The 23,813-nt window shown below is 43.4% G+C and overlaps 1 protein-coding gene across 3 annotated transcripts in view; it reads left to right on the top strand.

The window, feature by feature from the left end:
* SLC38A4 (solute carrier family 38 member 4) overlaps positions 1–23,813 on the top strand; it is a 209,610-nt gene that overhangs the window by 155,705 nt on the left and 30,092 nt on the right. For all 3 annotated transcript variants that reach the window (XM_038740866.1, XM_038740868.1, XM_038740867.1), the window contains exons 3-11: positions 1,446–1,536; positions 2,100–2,215; positions 15,039–15,112; positions 15,859–15,951; positions 16,848–16,929; positions 17,020–17,102; positions 17,210–17,268; positions 20,116–20,391; positions 20,482–20,561. In XM_038740866.1, the coding sequence (XP_038596794.1) occupies positions 1,446–1,536; positions 2,100–2,215; positions 15,039–15,112; positions 15,859–15,951; positions 16,848–16,929; positions 17,020–17,102; positions 17,210–17,268; positions 20,116–20,391; positions 20,482–20,561 (954 nt within the window). The remainder of the gene's footprint in view (positions 1–1,445; positions 1,537–2,099; positions 2,216–15,038; positions 15,113–15,858; positions 15,952–16,847; positions 16,930–17,019; positions 17,103–17,209; positions 17,269–20,115; positions 20,392–20,481; positions 20,562–23,813) is intronic.

The following is a 23,813-nucleotide window of genomic DNA, read 5'->3' as shown; positions in this document are numbered from 1 at the left end:
GTCTCTCCCTTCTAGACTGTGAGCCCATTGTTGGGTAGGGACCGTCTCTATATGTTGCCAATTTGTATTTCCCAAGCGCTTAGTACAGTCGTCTGCACAAAGTAAGCACTCAATAAATACGATTGAATGAATGAATCTAAAACTCAGTATGTTCAAGACTGAACTCTTTATCTTCCCTCCCAAACCCTACCCTATCCCTGACTTTCCCATCACTGTAGATGGCACTACCATCCTTCCTGTCTCGCAAGCCCGCAACCTTGGTGTCATCCTTGACTCCGCTCTCTCATTCACCCCACACATCCAATCCATCACCAAAACCTGCCAGTCTCACCTCCGTAACATCGCCAAGATTTGCCCTTTCCTCTCCATGTAAACCGCTACCTTGCTTGTTCAATCTCTCATCCTATCCCGACTGGATTACTGCATCAGCCTCCTCTCTAATCTCCCATCGTCCTGTCTCTCCCCACTTCAGTCTATACTTCACTCTGCTGCCTGGATTATCTTTGTACACAAAAGCTCTGGGCATGTTACTCCCTTCCTCGAAAATCTCCAGTGGCTGCCTGTCAACCTACGAATCGAGCAAAAATTCCTCACTCTTGGCTTCAAGGCTGTCCATCACCTCACCCCCTCCTACCTCACCTCCCTTCTCTCCTTCTACAGCCCAGCTCACACCCCCTGCTCCTCTGCCGCTCACCTCCTCACTGTACCTCATTCTCACCTGTCCCGACGTCGACCCCCTGGCCCACATCCTTCCCCTGGCCTGGAATGCCCTCCCTCCACACATCTGCCAAGCTAGCTCTCTTCCTCCCTTCAAAGCCTTACTGAGAGCCCACCTCCTCCAGAAGGCCTTCCCAAACTGAGCCCCCTTTTTCTTCTCCTCTTCCCCATTCCCCCTGCCCTATATCCTTCCCCTCCCCACAGCACTTGTATATATTTTTACAGATTTATTACTCTATTTTACTTGTACATATTTACTATTCTATTTATTTAGTTAATGATGTGCATATAGCTTTAATTCTTTTTGTTCTGATGATTTTGACACCTGTCTACATGTTTTGTTTTGTTGTCTGTCTCCCCCTTCTAGACTGTGAGCCCATTGTTGGGTAGGGACCGTCCCTATATGATAGCGACTTGTACTTCCCAAGTGCTTAGTACTCCGCACAGAGTAAGCACTCAATAAATATGATTGAATGAATGAGTGAATCTCTTTCCTCCCAGGCCTGTGCTGTTTTCCCTAAGAAATGCCATTAAGCCTAAAGAATGCCATCTATTGGCCTCAACTTGTTGGTATTCCAACATGAAAGGAGGGAGCTTAGGTCAGGTGGGATCATCTGGGATCATCTATTCCCTTCCCCACCTGCTCATTTAGATTGTCCCCTAAATCAGCATTTATCCATGTTGAGTCTTCTCCGGGTCTCTGACTTTCCTCTTCTTTGTGCATCTAGCCAATTTGCTAATGAAGACACTGAGAGCCAAAAGTTCCTTACAAATGGATTTCTGGGGAAGAAGATGTTGGATAACTATGACGAGGAAAATGTAAGTTGACCCATGCTTTTAAGGAGTCAAAACAGGGATGAGGGAAGTCCAGTCTATCTGAGTCTCTGTGGGAAAACAATGTGACCCTGAAATTTTCCAAAGACTTTCATCAGCAAATTTTGTTGTTTATTCAGGCCTTTACTGGAATAAGGGCTTGCTGTTTTTCTTTTTTTTTTTGGTTCACCATATGGCTGCATAAATCATTTATGAAATTTATTTGTTTTTTAAAGAAATCACCGCAGCCTGCCCAATGTAAATTGCAATCAGCAAAGCTCCAGTCCTTTCTCTCTTTGTGTTATTTGACCTGTTTCTTTAAAACTGTTCTGAATCAAATATTACATTCCAGTGAAAATGACAGGGTTTTACTGAGGTTGTGTCATTGTCTTTATTCTTGGAACTTTTCTCTTGGTAAGTTCTCGACTTGGACTTAACTCTCCACCAACAAACATCAAAGATACATTGTGGTGAAAATAATGTGTGAATGCCAGTAACCAAAGGGTGCTTCCTCCGACAGATGTTTCTGAGCATAAATTTATGCTTATAATGCACTCTTTTTCTTGAAGCACCCTGGAACCACATCCTTCGGAATGTCATCATTCAACCTCAGTAATGCCATCATGGGCAGTGGAATCCTAGGTCTGTCCTACGCCATGGCCAACACTGGAATCATCCTTTTTGTGTGAGTATAAGGTACTTGGCACAATCTGAAAAGAAAAACCCCAAAAATGTCTGCGGGTCGACGCGAAGAGATGTCACTCAGTTTCAATGGTGTAGGCAAAATTCTCATCCAGTACCCTTAACATTTTGATGGGATGTGTGCTTGAACCAACTGAAGCACTGCTGAAGTGGCAGGAGAAATTCGCTTCCTGCCAAAAACCTCCTCCATTGATTTCACTACCTGTGGGACAACCTGATCACCTGGTAACCTCCCCAGTGCTTAGAACAGTGCTTTGCACATAGTAAGCGCTTCATAAATGCCATCATTATTATTATTATTACCCCAGGTCTTCAGTGCCTGAAAAAAGGAATATTTGAAGTGCAAAAGGAGAAACTTGCTTCGTGCAGAAATTATCCCATTAATTTGTCCATCACAGGTCTTCAAGACCTGAAGACAAAATATAGGAGCTGGAAAGGGAGAAATTGGCTTAATGCAAAAAAAAATCTCCTGCTTGTATTTCTCTACTTAAGATCATCCAGGCCTCCAAACAGAATATTTGAGGTGAAAAAGGACAAATTGGCCTCATGCAAAATAATCTCCAGACTTTAGGTACTCTTACCTAAACTTTTCAAGACCTGCAGCGTCGGTAGGAGAGGGACAAGGAGTAATATGGTTCACGCCAAAACAAAAAAACAAAAAACAAAAAAAAAACCTTCTCATTTGTTTCTCTACCTATGGCCTTTAAGGCCAGCAAAGAGAACATTTGAGGAGTTAAAGGAAATATGACCCACATGCAGATTTCCTCTTTTTTTTTTTTTTTTAACCACCTCAGCCTTACCATCCTTGTGTTTTATTCTAAGACTGTGAGCCCCTTGAGGGCCAGGGATCATGTCTAATTCTCACTTGTGTATTTTTTCCCCCAGTGCTTAGTACAGAGCTCTACACACAGTAGTTGTTTAATAAATACTGTTGCTATTACTACTACTATTACTCCTCCTCCTATGCTGACAATTTGTACTTCCCAAGCACTTAGTACAGTGCTTTGCACACAGTGAGCGCTCAATAAATACAATTGAATAAATGAATGAATCTCTATTGGTCTGGAGTAGTTGCTCCGTGTCAAAATTAGCAGCCTAGTCCCATTACCTTAGTCAGTGTGGCAGTGTGCTAAGAGAATAAATTCACAGACATTTTATACTCTTTGTTCCACCAGATGCCATGTTTTCTAGGTGTTGTAGATATAACCATGGCCCACGTCCTACCTCTGTCCTGGAATGCTCTCCCTCCTCAAATCCACCAAAAGATCACTCTTCAAAGCCCTACTGAAGGCTCACCTTCTGATGACTTGACACCTGTCCATATGTTTTGCTTTTTCCCCCTTCTAGACTGTGAGCCTGTTGTTGGGTAGGGACCGTCTCTATATGTTACCAACTTGTACTTCCCAAGTGCTTAGTACAGTGCTCTGCACACAGTAAATGCTCAATAAATACGATTGAATGAAAACTTGAATGAATGAAAAGGGGAAGGACAAGGAGAAAAAGAAGTAGTAGTAGTAGTAATAGTAGACATAGTGGAACTAGTAATAATAATTAAAATAATCAATCATATATACTGAGGTCTTACTGGGTGCAGAACACTGACCTAACTGCTTGGGAGAATACAGTATAGCAGAGTTGGTAGACTTATTCCCTGCCCTTATAGAGTTTACAGTCTACAGTTGGGGGACAGACATTAAAATAAATTACAGATATGTACATCAATCAATCAATCAATCGTATTTATTGAGCACTCACTCTGTGCAGAGGACTGTACTAAGTACTTGGGAAGTACAAGTTGGCAACATATGTACATAAGTGCTATTGGTGGGGGGAATGAAGGGTACAAATCCAATTGTGATGCAGAAGAAAGTGGGATAAGAGGAAATGAGGGCTTCGTCAGGGAAAGCCTCCTGGAGAAGATGTGCCATCAATAAAGCTTTGAAAGTGGGGAGAGTAAATTGTCTGTCAGATACAAAGAGGCTTTCTAGACCATGATATGAGCAAGACATCAGGGTGAGGTAGATGAAACTGAGTTACAGTGAATAGGTTGGCATTAGAGGAGAGAAGTGCGCTGGCTGTGTTGTAGTATTCATTCACTCATTCAGTAGTATTTATTGAATGCTTACTGTGTGCAGAGCGCTGTACTAAGCACTTGGGAGAGTGCAACACAAAAATAAACAGACACATTCCCTGCCCACAAATCTAGAGAGCTACAGTAGTAGGAGAGCAATGAGGTTAAGTAGAAGGGGTCAAAGCAATTGAAAGCTTTAAAGCCGATGATAAGGAGTTTCTGTTGATGCAGAAATGGATGGGCAACCTCTGGAGGTTCTTGAGGAGTGGGGAAATGGACTGAATGTTTTTGTAGAAAAATCATCTGGACAGCAGAATGAAGTTCATGCTTGAATGGGGAGATACAGGAGGCAGGAAGGTCAGCGAGGAGGCTGATGCAGCAATCAAGGGGGGATAGGATAAGTGCTTGGATTAGAGCAGAGGGTGGATTTTAGCAATTTTGTGAAAGTTGAACTGCCAGGACTTTGTAAAAGATTGGATATATGAGTTGAATGAAAGATGAATAGAGTAATGGCTAGGTTATGGGAATGTGAGACAGAGAGGATGGTGGTGCTGTCTAGAGTGATGGGAAAGTCAGAGAGAGGACAGGGTTTGGGTGGGAAGATATCTGTTTACTGCCTCATGGATGCAATGCACTATACTAAGCTCTTGGGAAAGTACATCAGAAGCATGAGGCACGTTTCCTTCCCACAAGGAGCTAAAACCTGGAAGACCCAGTTTTCACCTGGCTGACACTGTGTACTTTTTCTCACCTCATCCTCCCCCTCCCTTGTTCTTTCTTCTCTTTTCATAAATTTATCCATCTCTTTAGTGCTTTCTGGCATCTCAGTGCTTGTATTTGTCTATTTGATTTTTCTTCTCCCTACATTCACCTTTGAAATTCTTTCTCCCTCAGTCACTGTACTTCTCATCCTTTCTTCTCTCTGTCCTTTTGAACCTCACAGTGTCTTTCCTGATTTCCCCTTCTCACTATTCCTTATCTCCACCCCTCAGTGTTTATTTCTTTCCCTATGCTTTCATTCATTCAATCATATTTATTGAGTGCTTACTGTGTGCAGAGCACTATACTAAGCGCTTGGGAAGTACAAGTTGGGTTATCCTCATGTCATTTTGCACCTATCTCAGCTACAGTTAGCAGGAGTTGCATTCTTGCAGTTAAGGAAGAGCCATTTATGTATGTTTCATGCGCTGACACTGTGTGCATACCCTCACAGACATTTAACAATAATAATAATAATAATAATAATAATAATAGTATTTGTTAAACACTTACTATGTGCCAAGCACTGATCTAAGCTCTGGGGTAGATACAAAGTAAACAGGTTGTCCCACGTGGGGCTCACAGCCTTAATCCCAATTTTACAGATGAGGTGACTGAGACACAGAGAAGTTAAGTGGGTTGCCCAAGGTCACACAGCAGACATGTGGTGGAGCCAGTATTAGAACCCACATCCTCTGATTCCCAAGCCCTTGCTGTTTCCATTAAGCCATGCGCTTCTCCATTCAGTCTACTTACATGCAAATCTTGTGGCTGTTTTGACTGTGTTTGGGAAGCAGAGTCTTTTGTATAATCAATCAATTTTAAGCACTTATTGTGTGCAATGCACTGCACTGAACACTTGGGAGAGTACCATATAACAGAGGTGGTAGACACATTCCCTGCCCATAATGAGCTTACACTCTAGGGAGGAATACAGGCATTGATATAAATAAAGAAAGGATATGCACACAAGTGCTGTGGGGCTGAGGGAGGGGTGAAGAAAGGGTGCAAATCCATTGCAAAGGTGACACAAAAGTGAGGAGGAAGAGGAAGTGAGGGTTTAATCAATCAATTAATTGTATTTATTGAGCACTTACTGTGTGCAGAGCACTGTACTAAGCGCTTGGGAAGTACAAGTTGGCAACATATAGAGACAGTCCCTACCCAACAGTGGGCTCACAGTCTAAAAGGGGGAGACAGAGAACAAAACCAAACATACTAACAAAATAAAATAAATAGAATAGATATGTACAAGTAAAATAAATAAATAAATAAATAAATAGAATAATAAATATGTACAAACATATATACATATATACAGGTGCTGTGGGGAAGGGAAGGAGGTAAGATGGGGGAGATGGAAAGGGGGACGAGGGGGAGAGGAAGGAAGGGGCTGAGTGTGGGAAGGCCTCCTGGAGGAGGTGAGCTCTCAGTAGGGCCTTGAAGGGAGGAAGAGAGCTAGCTTGGCGGATGGGCAGAGGGAGGGCATTCCAGGCCCGGGGGATGACGTGGGCCGGGGGTCGATGGCGGGACAGGCGAGAGCGAGGTACGGTGAGGAGATTAGCGGCAGAGGAGCGGAGGGTGCGGGCTGGGCAGTAGAAGGAGAGAAGGGAGGTGAGGTAGGAGGGGGCGAGGTGATGGACAGCCTTGAAGCCCAGGGTGAGGAGTTTCTGCCTGATGTGCAGATTGATTGGTAGCCATTGGAGATTTTTGAGGAGGGGAGTAACATGCCCAGAGCTTGTCAGGGAAGGCCTCTTGGAGGAGATGTTTTTTCCATAAGGCTTTGAAGGGCGGGGGTGTAATGGTCTGTTGGATATAAAGAGGAAGGGTGTTCCAGGCAAGAGGTAAGACACGAGCAAGCAATTGGCAGCGAGATAGACAAGATTGAATACAGTGAGTAGGTTGGCATTAGAAGAGCAAAATGTGCAGGCTGGGTTGAAGTAAGAAGTCAAGGAAGTAATGTAGGAGGGGGCAAAGTTGAGTGAGCACTTCAAAGCCAATGGTAAGGAGTTTCTATTTGATGCAAAAATCTATGCCTACTCAATTGTAAATTATCACCTTAGAATATGTCTGTTAGGTTATATTGTACTCTCCCAAGTGCTTAGTACAGTGTGCTGCACACAGAAAGTGCTCAATAAATACCACTGATACTTATCAATCAATGGTATTTACTCAGTACTTTCTGTGGGGAGACGATTCTACTAAGCATTTGGGAATACAATACAATAATAATAATGGTATTTGTTAAGTACTTACTATGTGGAAGCATTTGTTAAGTACTTACTAGGGGAAACAGATGGAAAGAGAACAGGCTTTGGAGTCAGAGATCAAGGGTTCAAATCCCGGCTCTGCCAATTGTCAGCTGTGTGACTTTGGGGAAGTCACTTAGCTTCTCTGTGCCTCAGTTACCTCATCTGTAAAATGGGGATTAATAGATTGAGCCCCCTGTGGGACAACTTGATCACCTAGTAACCTCCCCAGTGCTTAGAACAGTGCTTTGCACATAGTAAGTGCTTAATAAATGCTATTATTATTATTATTATTATTATTATTATTATTATGTTATTATGGGCAGATACAAGGTAAACTGGTTGTCCCATGTGGGGCTCACAGTCTCAATCCCCATTTTATAGATGAGGTAACTGAGGCACAGAGACGTTAAGTGGCTTGCCCAAGGTCACACAGCTAACAAGTGGCAGAGCCGGAATTAGAACCCATGTCCTCTGCTTCCCAAGCCCGTGCTCTTGCCACTAAACCACGCTGCTTCTCTAGAGTTGGTAGATGCGATTTGTGCCCACACGGAGTTTTCAGTCTAGAGGGAGAGACATACATTCATTCATTCAATCAATCATTATTAAGCACTTACTGTGTGCAGAGCACTGTACTAAGTGCCTGGGAAAGTACAACAATAAACTGACAAAAATTACACACAGAGGAAATAGTGGAGTATAAGAATCAATCAACTGATCACATTTATTGAGCACTTACTATGTGCAAAACACTGTACTAAGTGTTTGGGAGAGTAGAATATAACAGCTGGTAGACTGAAAGCTTGTTGTGGTCAGAGAACATCTCTACGACCTCTGTTATATTGTACTCTTCCTACATCTTAGTACAGAGCTCTCTTCAAAGCAGGCACTCAATAAATATAATTGATTGACTGATTAGATATGTTCCCTGCCTACAAGGAGTGGATTTATACAGAAGTGCTTTGGGGCTGGGGTGAGTATCAAAGTGCTTAAGGGGTAAACAGCCAAATGCACAGGTGACACAGAAGGGAGGGTGGGAAAGGGAAATGAGGGCTTAGACTGGGAAGGCTTCTTGGAGGAGATGTGATTTTGGGAGGGTTTTGAAGGTGGGGAGTGGTAGTGAAAGAATTTATTAAGCACTTCTCTCTCTTTGGGAGAGAAAATGAGGGGTTCAGTTTTAGATATATTGAGCCTAGCGTGCCGGAAGAATATCAGAGGGGTCTTGTCCTAGAGGCAAGAGGAAATGCAGGGTTGCAAAGAAAGAGAGAAGTCAGGGCTGGCGAATTAAATTTGGTAGTCAACACATAAAAGTGGTAGTTCATGCCATGGGAGCTGATGAGTTCCCCAAGGGAGTGAGTGTAAAGTGAGGAGAGAAGGGGACCCAGAAGAGGAAGTTGAGGGTCACCCGTTGTTGGTCAGGGACCATCTCTATATGTTGCCAGCTAGTACTTCTCAAGCGCTTAGTACAGTGCTCTGCACACAGTAAGCGCTCAATAAATACAATTGATTGAATGAATGAATGAATAGGGGGTGAGTAATAGTAATATAATTATGGTATTTGTTAAGCGCTTACTATGTGCCAAGCACTTTTCTAAGCAGTGGGGTAGATACACAGTATTCAGGCTGGACACAGTCCCTGTCCCACATGGGGCTCACAGTTTTAATCCCCATTTTACAGATGAGGTCACTGAAACACAGAGAAGTTAAGTGACTTGCCCCAGGTCACACAGCAGTCACGTGGCGGAGCTGGGATTAGAACCCACATCCTCTGAGTCCCAAGCCCATCCTCTTGTCACTAGGCAAGGTGACAAAATGGGTGAATCTCCCCACAGATGTCAGGGAGGTGGATGAGGGCAGCGCTAGCCCCCCCGCTACAGCCATAGAGAATGATGAGAGCCTCACATTTTCCAAATCGTACTGCATATGCTGCATCCCACCAGCACTGGGCAAGGCGTGGAGTTTAATACAGTGCCCTGCACACTGTAAGTGCTTAATAAATACGATTGAATGTGCACTGTGGGCAAGGAACGTGCCTGTTTATTGTTGTACTTTTCCAAGCACTTAGTACAGTGCTCTGCACACAGTAAGTGCTCAATAAATACGATCTGCACATCAGGCAGAAACTCCTCACCCTGGGCTTCAAGGCTGTCCATCACCTCGCCCCCTCCTACCTCACCTCCCTTCTCTCCTTCTACTGCCCAGCCCGCAACCTCCGCTCCTCCGCCGCTAATCTCCTCACTGTACCTCGTTCTCGCCTGTCCCGCCATCGACCCCCGGCCCACATCATCCCCCGGGCCTGGAATGCCCTCCCTCTGCCCATCCGCCAAGCTAGCTCTCTTCCTCCCTTCAAGGCCCTACTGAGAGCTCACCTCCTCCAGGAGGCCTTCCCAGACTGAGCCCCTTCCTTCCTCTCCCCCTCGTCCCCCTCTCCATCCCCCATCTTACCTCTTTCCCTTCCCCACAGCACCCGTATATATGTATATATGTTTGTACATATTTATTACTCTATTTATTTATTTATTTATTTTACTTGTACATATCTATTCTATTTATTTTATTTTGTTAGTATGTTTGGTTTTGTTCTCTGCCTCCCCCTTTTAGACTGTGAGCCCACTGTTGGGTAGGGACTGTCTCTATATGTTGCCAATTTGTACTTCCCAAGCACTTAGTACATTGCTCTGCACATAGTAAGCGCTCAATAAATACGATTGATGATGATGAAATACGACTGACTGAATGAATGAGTCTTGGTTCCCCCTTTGACTCCTTTCTGGCTCTAAGTGGCCAGACTGTTGTCTATAGCTGCCTTTCCTACCCAAAAGACTTGGGGTGAACCTAGTGACATCCTAGTGGCCGCCTGTATGCCCTGGAAAATAAATACTCTCCTTCTCAATCTTCAAGTGATCAATTAGTAAATTAAGTTGCACTGGTTGCAAGATTCATTTGCTCATTCAGTTTATTCAATCATACTTATTGAGTGCTTATGGTGTGCAAAGCACTGTGCTAAATGCTTGGTAGAGTACAATATAACAATAAAACAGACACATTCCCTGCCCACATTGAGTTTACAGTCTATGGGGGGAAAACGATATTAAAATAAATAAGTAAATTACAGTTATATACATTAGTGCCGTGGGACTGGGAGGTGGGGGTGAATAAAGGATAAAAGAATAAATTCTTTTAGACTGTGAGCCCACTGTTGGGTAGGGACTGTCTCTATATGTTGCCAATTTGTACTTCCCAAGCGCTTAGTACAGTGCTCTGCACACAGTAAGCGCTCAATAAATACGATTGATGATGAATAAAGGGGGTGAGTCAGAGTGATGATGAAGGGAGTGGGAGATAAGGACTGGAGGATTTAGTCAGGGAAGGTTTCTTGGAGGAGATGTGTCTTCAATAAGACTTTGCAGGGGCGGGGAGAGTAATTGTCAGCTATGAGAGAGGAGGGTATTCCAGGCCAGAGGCAGGATCAATCAATCAATCAATCGTATTTATTGAGCACTTACTGTGTGCAGAGCACTGTACTAAGAGCTTGGGAAGTACAAGTTGGCAACATATAGAGACGGTCCCTACCCAACAGTGGGCTCACAGTCTAGAAGGGGGAGACAGGGAACAAAACCAAACATACTAACAAAATAAAATGAATAGAATAGATAGGTACAAGTAAAATAAATAAATAGAGTAATAAATATGTACAAACTTATATACATATATACAGGTGCTGTGGGGAAGGGAAGGAGGTAAGATGGGGGGATGGAGAGGGGGATGAGGGGGAGAGGAAGGAAGGGGCTCCGTCTGGGAAGGCCTCCTTCCCAGGATGTGGGCTAGGGATCAGCAGCAAGATAGATGAGATTCGAGTTACAGTGAAAAGGTTGTCATTAGAGCAATGAAGTGTGTGGGCTGGGTTATAGTAGGAAAGTAGTAAGGTGAGGTAGGAGGGAACAAGGTGATGGAGTGCTTTAAAGCCAAGGTGAGGAGTTTTTGTTTGATGTGGAGGTGGGTGGGCAACTACTGGAGTTTCCTGAAGAGTGGGGAAACATGGCCTGTTAATATGTTTTGTTTTGTTCTCTGTCTCCCCCTTCTAGACTGTGAGCCCACTGTTGGGTAGGGACCGTCTCTAGATGTTGCCAACTTGTACTTCCCAAGCGCTTAGTACAGTGCTCTGCACACAGCAAGCGCTCAATAAATACAATTGAATGAATGAATGAATGGCCTGAATGTTTTTGTAGGAAAAATGATCAGGGCAGCAGAGAGAAGTATGGACTGGAGTGTGGTGAGACAGGAGGCGGGGAGGTCAGCAAGGAGGCTGGTACAGTAATCAAGGTGGGATAGGAGAAGTACTTGGATTAACTCATTCCTCTAATGGTTGCTCATCTCTCTTCACCTCAAGCAGAAACTTCTCACCATTGGCTTTTATGTACTCAATCAGTCTCTCCCCTCATCAAACTATATTATTTATTGAGTGCTTACTTTATACAGAGCACTGAATAAAGTACCTGGAGAAGTACAATACAATTGAATTGGTAGACGCTATCCCTGTTCACAAGGAGCTTGCAGCCTACAGGAATAATTAATCAATCAGTACTGTTTTATTGTTGTGTTATACTCTCCCAAGTGCTTAGTGCAGTGCTCTGCACACAGTAAGCACTCAATAAATATGATCAATTGATTGGTTACTATGTCCAGAGCACTATACTAAGCACTTGGGAAAGTACCAAGGAAGCAGCGTGGCTCAGTGGAAAGAGCATGGGCTTTGGAGTCAGAGGTCATGGATTCAAATCCTGGCTCTGCCAATTGTCAGCTGTGTGACTTTGGGCAAGTCACTTAACTTCTCTATGCCTCAGTTACCTCATCTGCAAAATGGGGATTAAGACTGTGAGCCCCGCGTGGGACAACCTGATCACCTTGTAACCTCCCCAATGCTTAGAACAGTGCTTTACACATAGTAAGCGCTTAATAAATGCCATTATCATTATCCTTATCATACCATATAACAAGAGTCAGTAGACACATTCCCTGCCCACAATGAGTTTATAGTCTGGAAGGGGCATCTCCAGGAAGCCTTCTCTAATCTTCCATTTTCCCACTCCACTTGCCTCCTTACTGCATTACCTATGTGTTTTAGTCCTTTCCCAGTAAACCCTTAGACTCAAACACTCTCCCAAGAGCACTTATGTATTCTTTCAATCATATTTATTGAGCGCTTACTGTGTGCAGAGCACTGTACTAAGTGCTTGAAAAGTACAATTCGGCAACAGATAGAAACAATCCCTACCCATTATACTGTCACCTGCAATTTATTTTAGAATCAATCTCTCCTATTCGAACATTAGAGAAGCAGAATGGCCTAGGGGATAGAGCACGGGCCTGGGAGAAACAAAGTCATTGGTTCTAATCCCAGCTCGACTGCTTGTTTGCTGTGTGACCATGGGCAAGTCACTTCACCTCTCTGTTCCTCAGTTACCTCATCTGTAAAAAATGGGGATTAAGAGTGTGATCCCACTGTGGGACACGGACTGTGTCCAACTCGATTTGCTTATAATAATAATAATAATGATGGCATTTATTAAGCACTCACTATGTGCAAAGCATTGTTCTAAGTGATGGAGAGGTTACAAGGTAATCAGGTTATCCCAAGGGGGTCTCACAGTCTTAATCCCCATTTTACAGGTAACTGAGGCACAGAGAAGTTAAGTGATTTGCCCAAAGTCACAAAGCTGACAGTTGGTGGAGCTGGGATTTGAACCCATGACCTCTGACTCCAAAGCCCGTGCTCTTTCCACTGAGCCACACTGCTTCTCTTGTATCCACCCAGCGTTTAGTACAGTGCCTGGCACATAGTAAGCACTTAACAAATACTGTCATTATTATTATTATTATTATTATTATTATTATTATTATTATTATTATTAACATGAAAGCCTTGCGGGCAGGGATCATGTCCTATAATTCTATTGTACTGTATTCTTCTAAGCACTTACTGCGGGGCCCAGCACATCATCATCAATCGTATTTATTGAGCGCTTACTGTGTGCAGAGCACTGTACTAAACACTTGGGAAGTACAAAATTGGCAACATATAGAGACAGTCCCTACCCAACAGTGGGCTCACAAGCACTCAATAATACCTTTGATTGATTGGTTGATTGATTGATAACCATAGAAGTCTTAAGGAGTTCAGAGTTCTGGGAACTCTTTGGGGGGTACATGATACACTTGTGATTGCCTAAAATCCATTTGATTGGATTCTGGGCATGCCTGGGCACCTGTATCAGATCATCCTCCACCCAGCTGAAGGTGTTAATCAATCAATCGTATTTATTGAGCGCTTACTGTGTGCAGAGCACTGTACTAAGCGCTTGGGAAGTACAAGTTGGCAACATATAGAGACAGTCCCTACCCAACAGTGGGCTCACAGTCTAAAGGGGGGAGACAGAGAACAAAACCAAACATACTAACAAAATAAAATAAATAGAATAGATATGTACAAGTAAAATAAATAGAGTAATAAATATGTACAAACACATATACATATATACAGGTGCTGTGGGGACGGGAAGGAGGTAAGATGGGGGATGGAGGGGGGATGAGGGGGAGAGGAAGGAAGGGGCTCAGTGTGGGAAGGCCTCCTGGAGGAGGTGAGCTCTCAGTAGGGCCTTGAAGGGAGGAAGAGAGCTAGCTTGGCGGATGGGCAGAGGGAGGGCATTCCTGGCCCGGGGGGGGTTAATTTATGACCCACTAATAAGCCGTACCTTTTGACTGGTTCCTGCAGACAAGATCTAATGCAATTGGAACATCTGCTGCTCGCACAAAATCTTTCTCTCCCATTGCTACTGTCACGTCTACCCCTCTATCCCCAGCGCCCGTTACCCCCGCTTCTCCAGAGGACAGAGAGAAGACATAGAAGGGTCACTGGAGGGATGGTGCTGCCTTTTGTCACTGGCCTACCTAGGCCAGTGACTAGGTAGTTAAAATCACTTAACACTGGAGAAAGCAACAAGATAAGATGTCGGCTTATCCAATCATCATCCATCATCTTTTTAGACTGTGAGCCCACTGTTGGGTAGTGACTGTCTCTATATGTTGCCAACTTGTACTTCCCAAGCGCTTAGTACACTGCTCTGCACACAGTAAGTGCTCAATAAATACAATTGATTGATTGATTGAAGGACTTCCCCTGACAAAGAAGTCACAGTTCAAAATAATGTTAATCCTTAGTGGAACCCTCTTGGGGAGTAATAAGAGGAGCAGCGTGGCTTTGGAGTCAGAGGTCATGGGTTCAGATCCCGGTTCCACCAATTGTCAGCTTTGTGACTTTGGGCAAGTCACTTCACTTCACCTTGTAACCTCCCCAGTGCTTAGAACAGTGCTTTGCACATAGTAAGTGCTTAATAAATGCTATTATTATTATTATTATTATTATTATTATTATTATTATTAGTCACTTCTCTGTGCCTCAGTTTCCTCATCTGTAAAATGGGGATGAAGACTGTGAGCCCCACGAGGGACAAGCTGATCACCTTGTAACCTCCCCAGCACTTAGAATAGTGCTTTGCACATAATAAGCGCTTAATAAATGCCATTATTATTATTATAACCCCACTGGGAGAATCAGCGTGATTAAAGAGCATCATTATACATACGGGTAGTCTCATTATATCTTCCTCATTTCAAAGACTGTGCTTCCTAATTCATGTTAACTTTCTAATTTATGTTAATTTTCACAGAATCATGCTGCTGGCTGTGGCAATATTATCCCTCTATTCAGTTCACCTCTTATTGAAGACAGCAAAAGAAGGAGGTAGGCCAACCTTTTAAGCTAAAATCCTTGACCTAGACTGTGCATTCATTTGTCTTTTAACTTCTACTTGAAGCAATATTTCCACCAGACCCCACTGATATTATTTAATTCAGTGTACTTGTACATTCAATATTGAGTTATTTAATCTGATCTATGTATATTCTTGTTTTCCTCTTGCTCCTGCTGTTTATAAGTCTCCCTGGTTAGATCATAAATTCCTTGAGCACAGGGAACAATGCTTCTGGTGTTTAGTGCACTTTGCAAGGCTCAAAGTAGAGAATTGAGCACTCAGGAGGTGCTCAAGAAATACCATTGATTAATTCGCTTCTACTTCTTATTTCCAACTGGGCCCTAAGAATGGATCTCCCATTTTCTTCTATCCCTGGATTAAAAGGGTCATGAGTAAAAAGAGACTGCTACTGGCTCCATGCAAAACAGTCAAAGGGGATAACTAGTAGAAGAAAAACATCAAAAAGAAATACCAATTTCTGGGTTGGAATGTCAGAAATATTGTTTTTGACTTTTTGACCACAGAACACAATTTATTAAAATTTTTCTTATTACAAAGGGTGATGAAATTAGAGAGATTTGTGATATTCTTTCTGCTTCTGTTAGAGAAATGTCTGGCTTGGGCTGAATTTTTTTGAAATTGTCTAAATGTTTTATTGGGTGGGGAATGCTTGGAAAAAAATAAAAGTGATTAAATAGAACCGTTTAATGAGATTATTTTTATCTTTTTGATGAAGGCTCATTAATTTATGAGAAGTTAGGAGAAAAGGCGTTTGGATGGCCTGGAAAAATTGCAGCTTTCATTTCTATCACAATGCAAAATATTGGCGGTAAGGGAGACGCTCTTCTATCAAAGTCCCATATACCTGTAATTCAAAGTAAAATAGGAAAATTGGTAAAATGCTTGAAAAGTACTAAACCTAGCCAGTTAATGTGGTTATATCTTCTCTTTGGACTTCCTTTCAAAAAAGATCCAGACTGATTTTGTAAAGAAATTATTTTGTCAAATTACTAGCAGTCCATTACATAATTATTAAGTAAAATAACCAATACACAGTGGACAGAAAATTACTCTCCCCTACATCAAAGCCTTATTGAAGGCACAGTTCCTCCAAGAGGCCTTCCCTGACTAAGCCCTCTTTTCCTTTTCTTCATCTGCCTTCTGCATTTCCCTGCTTTGCTCCCTTTATTCATCCCCTCTCCCAGCCCCACAACACTTATGTACATATCTGGAATATCTATTTATTCATATTATTGTCTGCCTCCCCACTTTCTAGGCTGAAAGCTCCCTGTGAGCAGGGAATGTGTCTGTTTATTGTTCTGTTGTACTCTCCCAAGCGCTTAGTACACACAATAAGCGCTCAATAAATACAATTGACTGACTGACAGACATGGCTTGGTAGAAAACAATACCATGGTTGATTCAGTCTGGATGAGATGGAAGACACTGTGACCTGCTCATGTTATGAGCAGAGTAGAAAGCAGAGTTTATATGGACCACTTAACTATTTTTGTAATGCATATGAAAGTAGTGTCTTAAAATGTCTCTCTTTTTTAATTTTGAGATTTTAGATCCAATCATTTTGTGTAAGTTACATTCTGTATGGCATTTCTTCATTTAGATTGGCATGCTTGTTAAAATGTTATCTTGTGAGGCTTTTTAATAAATTGGTCTTCATTAAAAGCATTGCTCTTTTTTTACTAATTGCCATATTGGTCATTTCAGCCATGTCAAGCTACCTCTTTATTATTAAATATGAACTCCCAGAAGTAATCAGAGCATTCATGGGACTTGAAGAGAATTCTGGGTAAGTTCTCATGCGCTATCTAACCTTCACTGAGATCATCCGATAGATCTCTCCAGTGATTAACCATATTTCTCTCCTTTTTTGTCTTAGAGAATGGTACCTAAATGGTAACTACCTCGTTATATTTGTGTCTGTTGGGATTATTCTTCCACTGTCTCTTCTAAAAAATTTAGGTAATTTCCTGACTGAAAACATTTACTCATTGCATTTCATGCACTTTATTAATGATTTGTATATGGAGACCATATTAGTGCCCAATAACCTGTTTACTTCTTTATAGGTTACCTTGGTTATACAAGTGGATTTTCTCTAACCTGCATGGTATTTTTCATCAGTGTGGTAAGTGACTGCAGGGTAAACTATCAGTGACATGGCCAGGAAATTCAGGTTCTCCACTGAGGTGGTTCCCAACTCTGGGTTATTTCTTGGCATTTTTAGAAGGATCCAATCCCAACTGCATGGCAACTGACTGAGAACCAAAACCCCATGTCAGGGTAGGCTAGGAGAGAAGAGAAGCAGTGTGGCTTAGTGGAAAGAGCACAGGCTTGGGACTCAGAGGACATGGGTTCTAATTCCACCTCCGCTACTTGTCTGTTGTGTGACCTTGGACAAGTCACTTAGCATTTCTGTGCCTCAGTTACCTCATCTGTAAAATGGGGATTAAAAGCGTGAGCCCCACGTAGGGCAACCTGATTACCTTGTATCTACCCCAGCGCTTAGAACAGTGCAGCACAAAGTAAGCGCTTAACAAATACCATAATTATTATTCTTATTATTATTAACAGAGCCCTCCCCGTCTTGCTGGGACTGGAAATAAGCAAGGAGAAATCTAGACCCTCCTGAGTAGGTAGAGGAGCCTGGGACCAAACTGGTTTGGGGCTCAACCCCAGAGATCCGTGCCCAGATAAGTGCTTAACAAATGCCATCATCAACATCATCATAAAAAGATTAGGGCCTGAATCCAGTCCAGGAAACTCAGTTATTGTGTCTAATTCTCAGAGTCCTTCTCTTCTGCTCCCTCCCCTTGAGTAGCCTAGTCAATGCCTGGGGCTGACCAGCCCAGGAAATAGGGGTGTCTGAAACAACACAGCGGAGTGGATAGAGCATGGGCCTGGAAATTAGAAGGTCATGGGTTCTAATCCCAGCTCTGCCACTTGTCTGCTGAGTGGCTTTGGGTGAGCTGCTTCACTCCTCTGTGCCTCAGTTACCTCATCTGTAAAATGGGGATTAAAACTGTGAGCCCCATGCGGGACGGGGAATGTGTCCAACCCCGTTTGGAACTCGGGACTGTCTCTATATGTTGCCAACTTGTACTTCCCAAGTGCTTAGTACAGTGCTCTGCACAAAGTAAGCGCTCAATAAATATGATTGATGATGATGATGTCCCCTGACTCCCGGGCCCTTGCTCTATCCATGTTGTTTCTCTATTAACTACTTCCTCAGGGCAGAAGTCCAGAAACCTGAGCAAGGTCAGAGCCCTTAGTTTAGGCCCAGTGAGAAATACCAGCTCAGTTAGACCCAAAAGACCTCGGATTCAGCCAGAACCAGGCTGCCTTTGAGAATGCTGGGAGACAACAACTTGCTGGACTCCCTGCATAGTAATAATAATTGTATTTGTTAAGCACTTACTATTTGTCAAGCACAGTTCTAAGTGCTGGGGTAGATACAAGGTAACTGATGGGACGTAGCGCCTCTCCCACCACGGCTCCCAGTTTCAATCCCCATTTTACTGATGAGGTAACTGAGGCCCAGAGAAGTTAAGTGACTTGCCCAAAGCCCCACAGGAGACAAGTGGCAGAACCAGGATTAGAACCTAGGTCCTTCCGACTTCCAGCCCATGCTGTATCCATTAGGCCACACTACATTCAATCCACTTTGGGTCTTGCTGCCCTGGTATAGCTCCAGAGCGTGGCTCAGTGGAAAGAGCACGGGCTTTGGAGTCAGAGGTCATGGGTTCAAATCCCGGCTCCCCCACTTGCCAGCTGTGTGACTTTGGGCAAGTCACTTAACTTCTCTGAGCCTCAGTTACCACATCTGTAAAATGGGGCTTAAGACCGCGAGCCCCCTGTGGGACAACCTGATCACCTTGTAACCTCCCCAGCACTTAGAACAGTGCTTTGCACATAGTAAGCACTTAATAAATGCTATTATTATTATTATGGATCTGGATGATATCATGTTATTGATGCATGTCTACTTGTTTTGTTGTCTGTCTCCCCCTTCTAGACTGTGAGCCCATTGTTGGGTAGGGATTGTCTCTATCTGTTGCCAAACCTAAGGAGGTAAGGGATTTTGAATCCAATTACTATCACATACCTCATATGGGGAACTGTGAGAGTGTAAAATATTATGATTATAAAAATAATAATAATAATAATAGTATTTCTTAAGTGCTTACTATGTGTCAAGCACTACTCTAAGCACTAGGGTAGATACAAGCTAATCAGATTGGACATGGTCCCTGCCCCATATGGAGCTCACAGGCTTAATCACCATTTTACAGATGAGATAACTGAGGGACAAAGAAGTGAAGTAACCTGTCCAGGGTCACACAGCAGACAAGCAGGAGAATTGGCGTGGCTCAGTGGAAAGAGCACGGGCTTTGGAGTCAGAGGTCATAGGTTCAAATCCCAGCTCCGCCAATTGTCAGCTGTGTGACTTTGGGCAAGTCACTTGACTTCTCTGTGCCTCAGTTACCTCATCTGTAAAATGGGGATTAAGACTGTGAGCCCCCTGTGGGACAATCTGATCACCTGTAACCTCCCCAGCGCTTAGAACAGTGCTTTGCACATAGTAAGTGCTTCATAAATGCCGTTACTATTATTATTATTTTTATAAGTGGCAGAGTCGGGTTTAGAACCCAGGTCCTTCTGACTCCGAGGCCTGGGCTGTATCCTCTAGGCCACTCTGTGATGATTTAGGTAGGATAAATGTCCCCTACCATTTGCAAGGGGTGAGGATGGAAGAAAGTCCAGGTCTAAAACTAATGCTGTTGTTCATAGAACAGAAGGTCCTGGAATCAGCAGGGACCACTAATCGGCCATCTGTCCTTCATTTATAGAAAACAGTAACATGTGCACCACACATGCACACACGTATACAGCCCCCCCCCCCCGACACACACCTTGTTCTATTTTCTGTGGCTCTAAACTCCTGCTCTCTGGGGATTTCAAAATCTGGCTTTAGGTGATCTATAAGAAATTCCAAATCCCCTGCCCTCTCCCCATCCTGGATCACGGAGCTGGAAATGTTACGTGCAACAACACGGTTCCGATGCACATGGTGACGTTACCCAACAACTCTGAGAGTCTCGGTGTGAATTTCATGATGGATTATACCCACGGAAACTCCGCTGGCCTGGATGAGAAGCAGGGCAAAGACCCCCTTCACGGAAGCGGCGTAGAATACGAAGCCCACGGAGAGGACAAATGCCAACCCAAGTACTTTGCATTCAACTCCCGGGTAAGCCGCAATCCCTGGGCAGCTGGGATATTGACGGAGCTGCTGAGCATCTAGGACGGATCCCGCTGAGCACTTGTGTTTGTCTTTCAGACGGCCTACACAATTCCCATCCTAGCGTTTGCTTTTGTGTGCCACCCCGAGGTGCTCCCGATCTACAGTGAACTTAAAGAGTAAGGCTGCCGGCGTTTTGCTCTTTCGTTTACTTTCCAACTGATGTACCTTCATCAATTTTTAACGTTTCCCTAGAACGGGCTTGAACATGTTTCCCAGGTATGGAACCTTCATCGCTGATGTTGCCAACTTGTACTTCCCAAGCGCTTAGTCCAGTGCTCTGCACACAGTAAGCGCTCAATAAATACGATTGATTGAATGAATGAATGAATGAATGATGAGATTCAGCCTGGTCCCTCATCATCATCAATCATATTTATTGAGCGCTTACTATGTGCAAAGCACTTTACTAAGCGCTTGGGAAGTACAAATTGGCAACATATAGAGGCAGTCCCTACCCAACAGTGGGCTCACAGTCTAAAAGGGGGAGACAGAGAACAAAACCAAACATACTAACAAAATAAAATAAATAGAATAGATATGTACAAATAAAATGAATAAATAGAGTAATAAATATGTACAAACGTATATACATATATACAGGTGCTGTGGGGAAGGGAAGGAGGTAAGATGGGGGGATGAAGAGGGGGACGAGGGGGAGAGGAAGGAAGGGGCTCAGTCTGGGAAGGCCTCCTGGAATTAGCAGATATTGGTCTAGGACGAGGTGTGAGTTGAGACTTACTGACCCAATATCAAGGGAAGCAGCATTACCTAGTGGATAGAGCACAGACTTGGGAATTGGAAGGAGCTGGGTTCTAATCCCAGCTCTGCCACTTGCTTTCTGTGTGACCTCGGGCAAGTCACTTCACTTCTCTGTGCCTCAGTTACCTCATCTGTGAAATGGGGATTGAGACTGTGAGCCCGACGTGAGACAGGGACTGTGTACAACCTGAGTTGCTTGTTTCCACCCCAGCACTTAGTACAGTGTCTAGCACATAGTAGGCATTTAACAAATACCACAATTATTATTACTGCTACCTCAGTTACCTCATCTGTAAAAGGGGACTGAGCCTGTGAGCCCCATGTGGGACAGGGACTGTGTCCAACCTGATTAGCTTGTTTCTACCCCACTGCCTTAGAAAAGTGTGTGACGCATAGTAAGCGCTTAACAAATGCCATCATAATAAATTATTATCTGTTTTGGAAGTTGGAAAATCAGTTCTGCAAATAATAGTTTAATATTTCTTTACCTGACTTGCTGATTTCCCTGCTCAGCTCTTGTTCTATTAGAATGGAGTGGAAGATATGCCAGTTGGATTTGGGACAGGAAGGAGAGAGGAAAGGGAACATAGAGGCATCTAGAAGGACAGTAATAGTAATAACAATAATAATAATTAATTATTGTGGTGTGTGTTAAGGCTTGCTACGTGCTAAGCACTTTACTGAACGCTGGGATAGATACAATATAAGAAGCCCGGACAGTCCTTGTCCCGCATGGGACTCACAGTCTAAGTAGGATTTCATGTCCATTTTACTAGATGAGGAAACTGAGGCACAGAGAATTTAAGTCACTTACACAAGGTCACGCAGCAGGTAAGTGGCAGAGCCTGGATTAGAACCCGGGTCCTCTGCCTCCCAGGGCCTTGCTCCAGTCTACTGAGGAGCAGCATGGCCTAGTGGCAAGAGAATGAGCTTGTGAGTCAGAGGTCATGGTTCTAATCCCAGTTTTGCCACTTGTCTCCTGTGTGACCTTGGGCAAGTCACTTAACTTCTCTGTGCCTCAGTTACCTCATCTGCTAGATGGGAATTGAGACTGTGAACCCCTCTGATTACCTTGTATTTACCCAGCCCTTAGATCAGTGCGTGGCACATAGTAAATGTTTAATAAATACCATAACAATAATAATAATAATAGTATTAGTTATTGAAGTTATCATGCTTATATTAGTTATTTTATTATTATTATTGGTACACCAGAGCAGACATCATCCCCGCTCCACATGACGCTCACGGGCTCAAAGGGAATATAAATAAATAAATAATGGCATTTGTTAAGCGCTTACTATGTGCAAAGCACTGTTCTAAGCACTGGGGGGGATACAAGGTAATCAGGGTTGTCCCACGTGGGGCTCACAGTGTTCATCCCCATTTTACAGATGAGGTAACTGAGGCTCCGAGAAGTTAAGTGACTTGCCCAAAGTCACACAGCAGACGTGGGGTGGAGTGGGATTCGAACCCATGACCTCTGACTCCAAAGCCCGTGCTCTTTCCACTGAGCCACGCTGCTTCTTGTAAAATCAGGTATTTAATCCCCATTTTCAGATGAGGAGACTGAGGCTCAGAGAAGTACAGTGACATCCCTCAGGTCACACAGCAGACAAAGAGCAGAGCTAGAATTAGAACACGGCTCACTTGGCTCCCAGTTCTGTGCTCTTTCCATTAGGCCACACTGCTTCTCAAGTTCCCTCATCTGTAAAATGGGGATGAAGACTGTGAGCCCCATGTGGGACAACCTGATTACCTTGTATCTCCCCAGTGCTTAGAACAGTGCTTGGCACATAGTAAAAGCTTAACAAATGCCATCGTTATTATTATTAAAATCACATCTCTTCCAAGGGGCATTTCCCGATTCAGCTTTCATTTCCCCTCTTGCCTCTCCCTTCTTCTTTGCCCTTGCGCTTGGATTCACTTCTTTTATTCCCCCCTCCCTCAGCCCCACAGCACTTATGTGCACATTGGTAATTTATTTAATGTCTGACTCCCCCTCTAGACTGTTAACTCGTTGTGGGCAGGGAATGTGTCTCACAGCATGGATCTGTTAAAAGGACTTCGGGATTTTATTAATGATGTGTATATATCTATAATTCTATTTATTTATATTGATGCTGTTGATGCCTGTCTACTTGTTTTGTTTTGTTGTCTGTCTCTCTTTTTCTGGACTGTGAGCCCGTTGTTGGGTAGGGATTGTCTATTTGTTGCCGAATTGTACTTTCCAAGTGCTTAGTACCGTGCTCTGTGTGCAGTGCTCAATAAATACGATTGAATGAATGAATGAATGAACAGCTCTGCTGATAATAATAATAATAATAATAATGGCATTTATTAAGCACTTACTATGTGCAAAGCACTGTCACACTGGCCCATCTGCCTAATCTCAGACTATAACCAGACTGAGCTGCTTACCAGAGGAGGGGACTACTAAATCCAATGACATGTCAGATCTATCAGTTATACTTTCCCTAGCATTTAGTATGGTGGTGCCTGATAGTAATCAGAATACTAATTGTGGTATTTGTTATGCACTTACTCTGTGCCAAGCACTGGGAAGCAGCATAAGCATAGCCTAGTGGGTAGAGCAGGGACCTAGGGGT

Source organism: Tachyglossus aculeatus, chromosome 2 (genome assembly GCF_015852505.1).
Source record: "Tachyglossus aculeatus isolate mTacAcu1 chromosome 2, mTacAcu1.pri, whole genome shotgun sequence".
Lineage (NCBI taxonomy): Eukaryota > Metazoa > Chordata > Mammalia > Monotremata > Tachyglossidae > Tachyglossus > Tachyglossus aculeatus.
The sequence above is the reverse complement of the archived record's forward strand: the minus strand, read 5'-3'. Positions and strand labels throughout refer to the sequence as shown.